This window comes from Diuraphis noxia, unplaced genomic scaffold (assembly GCF_037042655.1).
Source record: "Diuraphis noxia isolate RWA-SAM2 unplaced genomic scaffold, SU_Dnox_SAM2 contig0001, whole genome shotgun sequence".
NCBI lineage: Eukaryota > Metazoa > Arthropoda > Insecta > Hemiptera > Aphididae > Diuraphis > Diuraphis noxia.
In genome coordinates, this window is record NW_028301711.1 from 79,493,465 (window position 1) to 79,505,774 (window position 12,310).

General features: G+C 26.1%; 1 protein-coding gene across 2 annotated transcripts in view; it reads left to right on the plus strand.

Annotated features, from left to right (window-relative positions):
* unc80 (unc80, NALCN channel complex subunit) overlaps positions 1 to 12,310 on the plus strand; it is a 49,072-nt gene that overhangs the window by 15,643 nt on the left and 21,119 nt on the right. Inside the window, exons 7-33 of one of the 2 annotated variants that reach the window (XM_015509202.2) lie at positions 562 to 727; positions 869 to 1,061; positions 1,148 to 1,257; positions 1,501 to 1,581; positions 1,664 to 1,735; positions 1,793 to 1,911; positions 2,546 to 2,728; positions 4,215 to 4,384; positions 4,493 to 4,695; positions 4,771 to 4,886; positions 4,964 to 5,060; positions 5,145 to 5,345; positions 5,430 to 5,665; positions 5,744 to 5,982; positions 6,059 to 6,231; positions 6,358 to 6,506; positions 6,579 to 6,696; positions 6,774 to 6,933; positions 7,106 to 7,265; positions 7,346 to 7,458; positions 7,519 to 7,709; positions 7,787 to 7,990; positions 8,976 to 9,111; positions 9,177 to 9,461; positions 9,777 to 9,917; positions 11,904 to 11,998; positions 12,081 to 12,258. In XM_015509202.2, the coding sequence (XP_015364688.2) occupies positions 562 to 727; positions 869 to 1,061; positions 1,148 to 1,257; positions 1,501 to 1,581; positions 1,664 to 1,735; positions 1,793 to 1,911; positions 2,546 to 2,728; positions 4,215 to 4,384; positions 4,493 to 4,695; positions 4,771 to 4,886; positions 4,964 to 5,060; positions 5,145 to 5,345; positions 5,430 to 5,665; positions 5,744 to 5,982; positions 6,059 to 6,231; positions 6,358 to 6,506; positions 6,579 to 6,696; positions 6,774 to 6,933; positions 7,106 to 7,265; positions 7,346 to 7,458; positions 7,519 to 7,709; positions 7,787 to 7,990; positions 8,976 to 9,111; positions 9,177 to 9,461; positions 9,777 to 9,917; positions 11,904 to 11,998; positions 12,081 to 12,258 (4,289 nt within the window). The remainder of the gene's footprint in view (positions 1 to 561; positions 728 to 868; positions 1,062 to 1,147; positions 1,258 to 1,500; positions 1,582 to 1,663; positions 1,736 to 1,792; positions 1,912 to 2,545; positions 2,729 to 4,214; positions 4,385 to 4,492; positions 4,696 to 4,770; positions 4,887 to 4,963; positions 5,061 to 5,144; positions 5,346 to 5,429; positions 5,666 to 5,743; positions 5,983 to 6,058; positions 6,232 to 6,357; positions 6,507 to 6,578; positions 6,697 to 6,773; positions 6,934 to 7,105; positions 7,266 to 7,345; positions 7,459 to 7,518; positions 7,710 to 7,786; positions 7,991 to 8,975; positions 9,112 to 9,176; positions 9,462 to 9,776; positions 9,918 to 11,903; positions 11,999 to 12,080; positions 12,259 to 12,310) is intronic. The other variant, XM_089218067.1, reaches the window with a different exon arrangement.

Below are 12,310 nucleotides of genomic sequence, written 5' to 3' on the forward strand. Positions count from 1 at the left end.
AGATCACACCATTGCATTACAACATCGAATAGTTAGGTTTCATTTATTAAATTTTGAATTTTGAGAGATTTATTTTGTGATTTGAGATTTTCCGTGTAATATGAATCCCCAACAAAAACCTAACGGTGAAAAAAGGCCAAGTTCCAAAAACTCGAACTATAAAAGTAGTGAAATCTGCATTGTGACCAAGTCTGCTATTTTTTAATTCATAACCTCATTGCACTCTTATATTAAAGAGTAACAATCCACTTTTATTTGTATAGTTTAACACTTGGCCAGTTTCTGGATGCGGCATAAACTATACTTGACCACAATGTAGATACTACTACTATGATTCGTTGCCTTTTTGAGAAAAAATCTAAACTTTTTTCTTTTTTCTGAGTTCTTTTCTCCCCATCACCCACGTAAGTCATATAAGGGAGCAATTCGATAATGATGTTGTATGCTTCATTCAGAAACTGGTTTAGGTAAAATATTTGATTAATATTAGTTAGGTATCTTCTAAAAAGTATATATCGACAATTCACTAAAAAGTTGATCTATAATTATATATTTGTTTAGAAAAGGAACAAACATACAATACATTGGGCCAATAGAGTCAAAATTATTACTCATTCTACATTGGATAATTCAGGATGCACCTGATGAATGTGCGGATTCTGATTACGAAAAAGGAACGTTCCAAACTTTACCTCATTATTACCTTTTTAATATCCCTACTATGACGGTAAATATTATTTATACATTTTTAATTTTAATACACTTTTGTTTTTTTATTTTAGAGCTTCTCAGTATAAACTATTTTAGTTCGAAAATGTATTATCTACTTTTAAATTATATGATTTATACAATTAAAAATTTTTTCTAGTTATTCATCTATTTGATTGCACCACTAATAAATCAACTAAAAGAATCAGATTTAATAACTAATGGATTAGACAGTGGATTGAAAATGTGGCAAGCGTTTTGGGACAATCGCACACCTAATATTCCATGTTTTTCGGCACACTGTAAACCAAAACCTAAATCCCTATGGTATAACCTTAAACGACTGTCACAAGGTATTTTCATATATATTTTATCATTCGATAAAAATATAACATTAATAATTTTAATGTCATAAAACTTACATGTTAATTAATTCTAGAGAAATTAAGGAATCAAGAATATAATAGTCGTACAATATCAGCATCTGTTAGCTCACCTCATAATATAAATCATAACGAATACTGCCAAAGCAAATCACTTGATGATGAGGTAACTTAATTTATTTAATTATTTCTGTATAATTTTACTATGTGTGTCTTATTCATTCATTTTTTTATATTGGGGTGTTTTAATACAATTTATCCATATATTATCAGTACCTAATCAATAAATATTTAATTAAAATATCAACTGATTATAGTGAAGGTTATTATTTTAAATTTTGAATGCATAAACATGGTAAATATTAATAAAATTAATAATATAATTATTACCTTTATTACTTATATGTAGATGTGGATAACATCTCCAAAAGAAAAATGTTTCCCAGAAACTATACCTGAAGAAAGTTCAAGCACGGAAGACGAACAAGTTGTAAGTTAAAATTAATACACTATGTGTTTACTATTACTGTTTACTATTACTATTACTGTTATTTTATAAACTTACATTTTAGGTAATTTTTCACATACCTCCATATGAAGAATATAATATCAATAATGCAGACAATATACAGAACAATTACCAAGTATGAAAGTGGAATAGAAAAGTATTATTTAATCGGTTAATAATTCTATTTTACTAGGGTAAACCAAGTATATTTCAATTGCCAGTTGGAAAATCGGATTCTATTTATACTTATGAAGATTTGGCAGCAATAACTCTACCAGAAATGAAGCAATTACAAAAAAAGATAAGAATAGGGTAAATGTTATTTTTCTCTATTTTGCTCTTCTCTCTCTCCCATAGTCTCAATCATAGATACACAAGTGTTAGGTATATATGTTATATAAATATATAAATAATATTTACTCTATAATTTTACTTTATAAATCAGTAAACATATTTAGCAAATATTTAAATAACAATTTTAATATTTTTCATCGAAAATAGTGATAGAGATGCTAATTAAAATATTACTTTAATTCAACAATCATAAAAATCTAAATTTACGTACGGTCATTATTGATATTTAATAAAATAATATCTGTTAATAATATTGTAATTATTTATAAATATATTCTTTCTTAAATTCAAATACAAATTTTAATCAAAAATATAGATATAGATATTAGATATATTATCAAATAAAAACACCCAGTAATTAGGCAACAGATTGTTTTTGCACAAACTCGTTTTTTGAATATTAAAATTAAAGAATTAGATGCTATGAAATATTTTGATTTGATTTTACATTAAGAACACACAGGGTAGGTGAAATGTATAAAATACCTACGACACAATAAATTGTGCCTATATATAGACATTTTAGTTGGATTTTCCATTATAAATTAAAATTATGCATACTTATATTTGATCATTATATTTTAAATTGTAGAAATTCAAAAAAAAAAATTGGAGGTTCAAGCAATTTTAAAAGTTCAAGTTTCTTAACAGAAGATTCTATTTCTGTTGACTTGAATGCTGCCACGTTTTTAGATGTTGCAGTATTAAGATGTTTATTTGTTCCTCAATGGTGTGAAGAAGGTGTTTTCTGGTCTCTTCAATTCTTATACCATAGGTTTGTACTGTAGTAATTATAAATGATTCTAATATCAATATTCAGTAATTTAAATTTAATTAAAATTTAAAAATAATCCTAAAATATATATCGAATATATATCCGCTTAATTTATTAAATTAATCTAAATTAACTGTATTATGAATAATAGCATTTATCGGAACCTACCTATATAAAGATTGTTTTTATGTAGGTACCAAACTGATTTTAGTTATTTATTATGCATATGTATGATAAAAAGAATTAAGATTTTTTATTTTAGGGTTCTTTACCGCCACGGTGTATTAATGAGTTTGGCATTGATAATTTAATCTTCAAATAAAATAAATAAGGATGTATTGATCTTGTTGTGTTAGTCATAAGTGTGAGTGAAAATTATAATTTTAGTTATAGGTATGTATCCTAGCTAGTATTGAATATGTATTAGAGATACATAAATTCAATTTTAATATGATACACTGGACGATTTCCTATAGTTCTTTGACCGTTCATACTATTCGCAAAACTAGAATACACTAAAGTCGTATAGTGTGACAATTCTGAAATCAGTTTTAAATTGACACAAAAAGTATTATTTTGAATAAAATATCAGATCATATAAAATTGAACCACGTTATCTAACTTAATCTTGTTTAACTTTAATTAAGTCTTATAGATTGAAAGTGTCCAAAGTAGAGTGGCCTCTCATGGGTTATGATTTCGAGCAAAGTATGGGTGTCATCTATTGATTTTAATATCATATATCATGATTTATGTTTTTGTGTTTGAAAATCAATATTCATTTTAAGCTATATCCACATTGACATAGTACGTTATTATTAATCAATTTTATAGACAATTCTATACTAACAAAGGCGTGCATTGATGCTTTATGTTCTCATACAGTGTTTAATAAATCTTATTTATTTATTTTATTCTTGTTTTATGCAATTGCGAGGTAAAAACCAGATAATTCCGAGCGATATTTACATTCATAATTATAAAACTTTAAAAATGAATTTTTCTTTATTATTAACATTTTCTTTTCATGTTTAAAAAGTATAATATTATCGTAAATAGTACCTATCGGAATAAAAACGTACTAATTGAATAGAAAATATACATAATATATTATATTTCTATGATTCATTATTAGTTTGGTACTATAAATAATAATACCAGCAATTTGGTTGTTTATTATAATAAGTGTTGAAAACTTAAAATTTAAATGTAATAAAGGTACCTATCTTTTATTATTTATATACAAATATTTAGAATAAGAGATAACTATTTTTACCATATTCGAAATTTATTGTTGTTTAAAAACCTTATTCTAAAGAGTTTAAAGTAAATTTTGGTACTTAGTAAATTAACATTATAGGCATTCCATTTGGGTACTTACCTTTTACACGCAATATTATACGAAAGACAGATTAAGTTATTTAATTGATAGCTTCAAAATCTAATATTCTACTTAAACGTGCGCATGCGATTTCTGGTATAATAGATTGCAGAGCATTAATGAAAATATAAAAATTAAACAAGAACCTCGAAGACGAAGTAATTCATTGCCAATACCAAAAATTGAGGTATCATTTCATCACGAACCAGATTTTCGAGGTAGAATCGTAAAACCAAATTATTCGAACATATTTGATGCAGGCGATAATTCACCTGGTATGCATATTTAAAAATATCTTGTTTTAAAATAAATATTGATGAATTTATCTACACATCCAACGTATAACATTAATATGCAATGCTTTTGGGTTATAATTTTAACAGAAATTATCAAAGATAGAAAAAGAACATTTTTTGAAGATCGAGATGTAACTAACCTTCATTCAAGACATGCCAGCGAACGAATTAAGAAAAAGAAAAAAATCGTTGACTTAAAAGCATTTGCAGTTGGACGTAAACTTTTGTCAAAATCAGAAAAAAATTTACAAAAAATAGATTACATAAATGACGTGATGATGCTTGAGCCAGTAATTACCAATATATTTTAAACAGTATTTTTTAATTAAAATATTCAATAAAACATATTTATACTTTTTCTACAGTGTCATGGCTTTGCAAATGAAGAACTACCAAACCCTTTAATTAAAAAACTAGAATTTTTATTTCAAAACAACAAAACCGGATTTCTCAACAGAGGAAAAAGTCTTCCAAGTCTTAGGTACCTATCACAATTCTATAATATGTATGATACTATAATGTTTATATCTAATACAAATACATACATTTTTCTTTCAGGGTAAATGATATAAAGCATGTAAAAAGTTTCCTAAATCCAATTATCACAATTACGGAACACTCTGGTATAACTTCCCCAGATATAAATTTCTACAAGGTAAGTTTGTTTTGAATTCATATTATATTTGTTGGTACTTTGTTTGCATAATATTTTTTATAAAAGCTGATTATAATATTTTAGGCAAAATTGTTTGATGAATTTCAATTTGACAATGTATTTCCACAAGGACAAAAACTATCTAAAGAATTTCGTCAGTCAAATTTAACAAGATCTCAAACTGATTCAAATATAACATATATTAGCGAAGAAGTAGCAGAAGTTCCAGGATCGTTAAATTACATTACAAAAGATGGAGATGTTGATTTTGAAGTTGTACTAAGAGTATGATCGTATACGTATATATAATATATATATATATTATTTATGTTTCTAAATATTTACAACATTTTTGATTTTTTTTTTCAGGCTATCCATTTTTCAGTATATCAAGTAAACACATGTAAAACATTCAGGGTATGCGAAGTTGTTATTAATTTACTAGAAGTACTATTAGACTTAGGGATATTGAATCAATCGTGGCATGGAGATGTTTCTAAAGTTCCCAATACTAGTTTACATAATATTAGTCCGGAGTATTTGGCGCATTTGTCGTACACTAAACCAATGTCAGCACATGCACTTGTCATGAGCTCCATTATAAAGTAAGTGTTTCTGTAATTTTTTTGAATGTTGAATAAAATTAATAATAGTTACATTTCTTAATTCAAATAAATTTACAGGATAATTCAAAATTTAGGATGTCCCCATAGTTGCGGTGAAGGACATAGAGGACCGCCTGCAAATTTTGTACGAACTCAATGTCAATGTTTACTAAATCGTCTAAAGCAATATGACAAACGACAATTTTCAAACTATTTAAGACATTTTATTAAAAACAACTCGCTTACTTTCATAATTAATTTTATTCATTCATACATTGGATTCTGTACTGAACCAATGCAAATGTTCTCACCCATGTGTAAGTATAAATACATCAAAATCAATTTTATCAGTATTTATTTAATTTGCTTTACATATTTTTATATTTTTTATAGACAACAAAAGAAAGTCGCTTGATACGATATCACAGATGAGTGGATCTCCGTCAGGATATGGACCATCGATATGTAGTAAAGGAAACGAATATCACGTTATAAGTGTTTTATTTAGAAGTCTGATTACTAGGGTTGTTGTGTCTTATAAAGAACTAAAACATCCTGAAAATGCTGTAAGCATAAAATATGATACGCTTTACAGTAGTACGATAATAATATTTAAATTAGTCATAAATTAATTTTAAGTAATATTAAGTATAAATATATTTAATACTAATAATAACCTAACATTTTAATAGGATATTTATAATACTTTAAGATTTCTTATCAGTTACGTCAAAGACACTCATTCATCTATATTTAGACGCGTAATGTTGAGTGGATTATTAGATACAGCTAATCAGAACAATGCAAAACAATGCAATATTCAGACTACACGTGTAATTAGGTAATCTTGGAAAATGAAATTTCTTTAATGAAGAGTTTAAATAAATGTTTAATCAAATGCGTATTGTTCAAGGCATATACCTATTCATGATCATGACGAGCATTCAAAATCTATTACAGAACCTTTTGTACTGGACAGAACAAATAGAAAGCTTTTATTTAAAAAAAGAAATACAATAGCTAGTTATTCAGTTAAGACTCATTGTTTTTTAATCTATCATTTTCAAATGTCAGGAAATCTCTAAATGTACTTTTTTTGTTTGTTTAGAATGCTTTTGAAAATCAAATTTGTGATGATATTAGGAATCAAATGTCATCAGTTAGTTTGAAGAGAAGAAAAAATCCAATGCTAGTTTCAAAACCCAGTGAAGGAAGTATGCAATGTTCTAAAAAATCATATACAAATCGTTTACAAATCAAAGAAATAGGTTTGTTGAACAATTATTTTTATATTAATACTTTTAATGGTAATATATAATTAGATTATACTTATTATTATAAATATAGATTTAAGAAATTTAAATATTTTTAATAAATTTAGATTTACAATTTGATGAAATATTTCTAATAATATTTCTTTGCTATAATTTTTGTTACTAGTTAATTGGATTAGTTCAAAGTCAAGCGTACATGAGTGCCGTGGAAGACCCCAAGGCTTGAGTTCATCTTATGACTCCTCTTCGGATGTAGGGTCACTTGTACGACAAGCAGCAAATTTACATCAATCTTATTGCAGGGGTTCTAAAAAGAATAGAAATGGGTAAATTCATTTAATATAGATAGAAAATAAAATAAATTAATAAATAAATTAAAATATGTAAAATTATATAAACATTGTAGGATGTCTCAAACGTTTAAGAAAACTAAAAAACGAATGGGCCACCATTTAAATAAGTATGTTTTTCGAAAAGGAAGAAAAAAGGATAAGAGTACTGAAGATTCTCAAGGAAGCTGTAAATTTGCTATTTTTAAGTATTCTCTATCTTACTACATATATTCATGATTTTTTTTAGATTTAAGTCGCCGAGACTCTTTAGACGACGGAGATCATCCTCATCAGTCAGAATTCGTTGTTTTAAAGGAAAGAAAATTAGTGCAAATCAAACAGCTAAGGGCTGGAATTCAGCGATTTTCAATAATGCTGGAAATGTGTGGTCCAGGATCTGTACCAGATGCAAATTTCATATCTGCAGCATTTGATTTGGTATATTTATATATATATATATATATATATACATAAACTTAACTAGATTTGAAATTCTATGCACAAAATTTCTATAGCCAAACACGCCAATTTTGGCAAGGGCAGTTTTTCTTTTGGAATGTTGTCATTTTGTCCATGGCTGTAATAAAGGTCAATGGTCTACTTGGATGCGAATGGTGAGACCTTCTGGTTTAAATTTGAAACAATCAGTGATTTCTGGACCCAAGAAGTCCATTGTTATCCAACATAACGCTGGAAAACTTTTTCGTCAATGGGGAGAAGTAAATATATATTAATACATAGTATTTTTACTAATAGTGATGTATAGAGGATTTATTCCTTTTTCACCAATATGCCAGCGATTTATTAAGAATTAATAAATAATATTATAATTAAATTTCAACTGAAAATACAGAGGATAAAATAAAAATATGTTTAGAGATACATATTTGGGATTATCATATAGTTATATACAAAGTAGTTATTCTAAAAAGATGACAAGTGTCAAAATAATAATAAATTATATTCGTATTTTGAAATAAACAATACATTTATTACATATTGTATATTTTATACATATTTAAAAAATTTTATTTATGCATATTACCCTACGTGAATGAATTAAATATCTTTAGATAAATAAAAACATAAATATAATACCATAAATTAGAGTAGATTAAATTAGTGCCAGATTAACCATTACAGGAGCAAGAATATATGATTTCACTTGAAAAATTATGCAGATCATATTATATTTGTTCAGTAATAACTGGGTATAATTTTTAAGCTTATTAGCTGAAATATTTTACATATTTTATCAACAATTAAAGAAAAATTCTAATAATATACCTATATTTAATTGTATAAATGGATTAAAATTAGTCATAATATTTTGAATAATTCAATATGTATAATGAAGTTATAAATAATAGAAGTTTAAGTAACAGTGAATTTTCAATTTTCACGATTAATATTTCTTGTATAACAACAAAATAATAAAAAAATGTTAGTTAAAATATTATCATACATTAAAATATTCAATGTTATTAAAATTTGAACTTTAATCACAGACTAAAAATGTATGGCTTTACCTAAAATTTTTTTATATAATTTCCTGTACACAAATCTTAAAAGGAATCTTATAATACTTTTGAAATCTTAGGTCCTTAAGTGTTAACCTAAAATTAAAAATTATATGAAGTTTTAATTTTTAAATAATTTGCATATTTATAAGTGCGTTATTATGTTATTTATTTTGTCATATAGATTATTGCCGCACGTTTGGATGAAATGATTTCTAATGATAAAAAGCAATTACCACACATCTTATCGTGTATTGCTGACGAAGCTAATCAACGGGAGTTACAAACTATAGACGAAGAAGAAGACTTTTTAGATGAAAGTAAGATAATTTTAATATTAATTTTTTTTAAAACATACTTTAAAAATCTATTATTTATGTATTAGCATCTGGAATTTCTCGGGTATTCAGTTGTCCGATGGTCTTACGGTTAATTGCATGTATGTTATTTTTGGAAATAACCTCCTATCTACGGGAGACTTATAGAAGTTTACCAAAAACTCGTCAATCGAATCCTTACACAACATTACCGGTCACATCAAATGCATGGGAAAGGGAAAGACAATCTCATAGTAGAGAAGGACGACGTTGGTCAATGGCTTTATCGTCGATGGGTCATTCACAAGCTTCTGCTCAAAGTTTGCAATCGATTTCGGGTGAAAAGGATCAAGGTATATTTCACTTATTTACTTTAAATGTATTAATAGTTTTATTCATTACAGGTTCTACGTGTTAAGAAATAAAATGTACTTTTTATTCCAGTAATAATCTCATAAAGTATGACAATTACTATTGAATGGCATTATAATAATACTAATATACCCAAATACCGATTATTGAATTCAATAATCCAAGTTACATGTTTGAAATTAGCTTTCGTAGTTATACATTTGTTAAGAAAAAAACTTGAGTGTGAACAAATAATGTATCTTTGGCAAAATTGAATGCTTGTTTAATGAATGGATGTCATTACTGTTGTATCGCAGAGATGGAGAAAAGTGGAAATGAGCTTTTACAGAGTCATTTAAAACCAGAAGAGGAAGTTGGTCGAAAAAGTAGCGTCATTGTTGCTACAAATGTGTTGACCAAACTTCGCAGACACGCTAAACTAATAAAAGAAAAGCGCGGTATGAGCTTCAAACAGTGTTACTGACCAATAATATTGCACTATATATATATAAAAAAATAAATAGTTTGCATGGAATATAGTCCGAAAATAATTGTTACTGATGCTTTTATCAAATTAATTTGTGTTGACATTTATTTGATTTGTTTGCCTTGCGCCTTGTGACAGACTGATTTTGCTTTGCATTTCTGATAAAAATTTATCGATAGCAGTTAGAGCAGTCATGCTTATTTACTAAACTATTTATAAGTTTTACATTTCACTAAAGATATTTTACATTTCAATCTATACTATCATAACAATTACTTTTCTTCAAGGAGCAGCACTCGTATATTTTATTAATTGATATAATATAGGAACTAACCTAATTACAAAATATAAGTAGGTATTTAAACAAATATTTACCTAATTTAAATAACGTATACCTCCATCGTACATTTAATTTATAATTTTAATAGATTAGACGATCGATAAAAAGTAAAAACTGTATATGTTATGTAAAGCATTCCCTAAAGTAATATGAATAGGTACCTATATTTATGAACAATACTACTGTCAGTATGGATACATAAATAACTAAAAACTTACTTTTATACTGATTTTTATTTTAAAATCATAATATCCTATAACATACTTACTTAATTTTTTTGTATGAACACATGAATGTATATAAAAAAGATGTAAATTATTACCGGGTTACACAAAAAAGTGATTAATTTAGTAGTTAATTTATATAATATTTAAATCAAGAAACATTGGTTCATCAAATTTTTAGTGGACTTTGATACAATCCCACTTAGACTGTGTAATGTATAATGTGAAATGTACTGTGTACTCATAATTGTGTCGCATCTGTAAATATATTTGTTATATGAGTCACCATTTAGTCTGTAATATGTATATATTATGTTATATTATAATAATTATTTAAATTCTAACATTAGTTTTTGCACTTTATTTACATATGAAATTTCCTAAACTGAAAAAGGTTAAAATTTTAGGTTGTTTTATCAAAACATCAAACATATTAAACATAAGTACCAAGTACAATTTTAATTACTCAATACACATCAATACTAGGTATCTATATATTATTAGTTATTACATTAGTAAAATTATGTACTAATACGAAAAATTATTCTGTTATTCTACCTACTGCAAAGAAAACTGATTATTTTCTGTATTTAAATATTTTGTTTGATGAAGGACACTATTTATTAAAATAGAAAACTTTTTGTTAATTAAATATATACCTTCTCTAAAGATAATCTCTCAACTCTTTTGGTAATCTTTAAAGAAAGATTCAATTTACTGTTCACGCGTGTATAGTGTATATAGATAATGAATATCTAATCAAAATAATCAATACCAAAAGAAGGATAATTTATTAATCCCAAATGCACGATTTTTACCCATCAAAACGTTTTCTAGTATACCAAAATGTATATTCTATATTTTATATAAAATAGCTACTATCGTAATAAATCTATATTTCTATTACTTATCACAGAAACCCAAAATATTAAGATTAATTTGTAATATATATATATATATATATTATATAAATGCACATGTTGTAAAAAGTATATTTTATTATATCGTATTCCAATTATTGAAAAATCGTAAATATTAGATGTATAGTCTCTGGTAGAATATTATAATATTATTTGAATAGTGTAATGTCTGTAATCCTGCCACTACTGTTTGTTGAAGTTTTCTGTAGAAGATAGTCAATATTCAAGTAAAGTTTTTTTATTTCCTACTGTGTATACTGTATATTATGAATGAACCTGAATAATATTTGAATAGTTTATTTCGTTTACACTGTGAATACATTATGCTTTTAAAAACAAAGCCATTCTTGTTATTTAGTTACTGGTTCCGTAGGGGTTGGATTACCAAGATTACACTGTAAAATTAAATATTACACATACATAATTTCCATATAATTATTTTGATAAATGAAACATTTTTTTCGTCTGGTCAGCTCCTGTCGACAAAGGGAAAACATGTCTGAAGCGAAACGATTGTGAATCTGGACAGTCAAATGAAAATTCTAATTCAAATGTTCATTTTAATCAGGTAATTAAATAAAAAACTAACCATAATTTTGTAAACTTTTAAATATTGTGTAATTCAAAATTGACAATTTTTTATTTGTTAGTGGGACGAAACAAGTTCTGCAAATACAGATGATAAAAGAAATAAAGGGTCGAGTCAATCCAATGTTCATCCATTGTCACAAAGAAAAAGCATGGCGGGGTCGATTAAGCGATATAGCTTGAAGTTACGTAGAAATACTAAAGAAGGAATAAAAGAAATAATGTCTTCAGACGGAGATTGTACGTATTAGTTATTACTATGTACATTGTACATTATAATGTAAAACCTGTC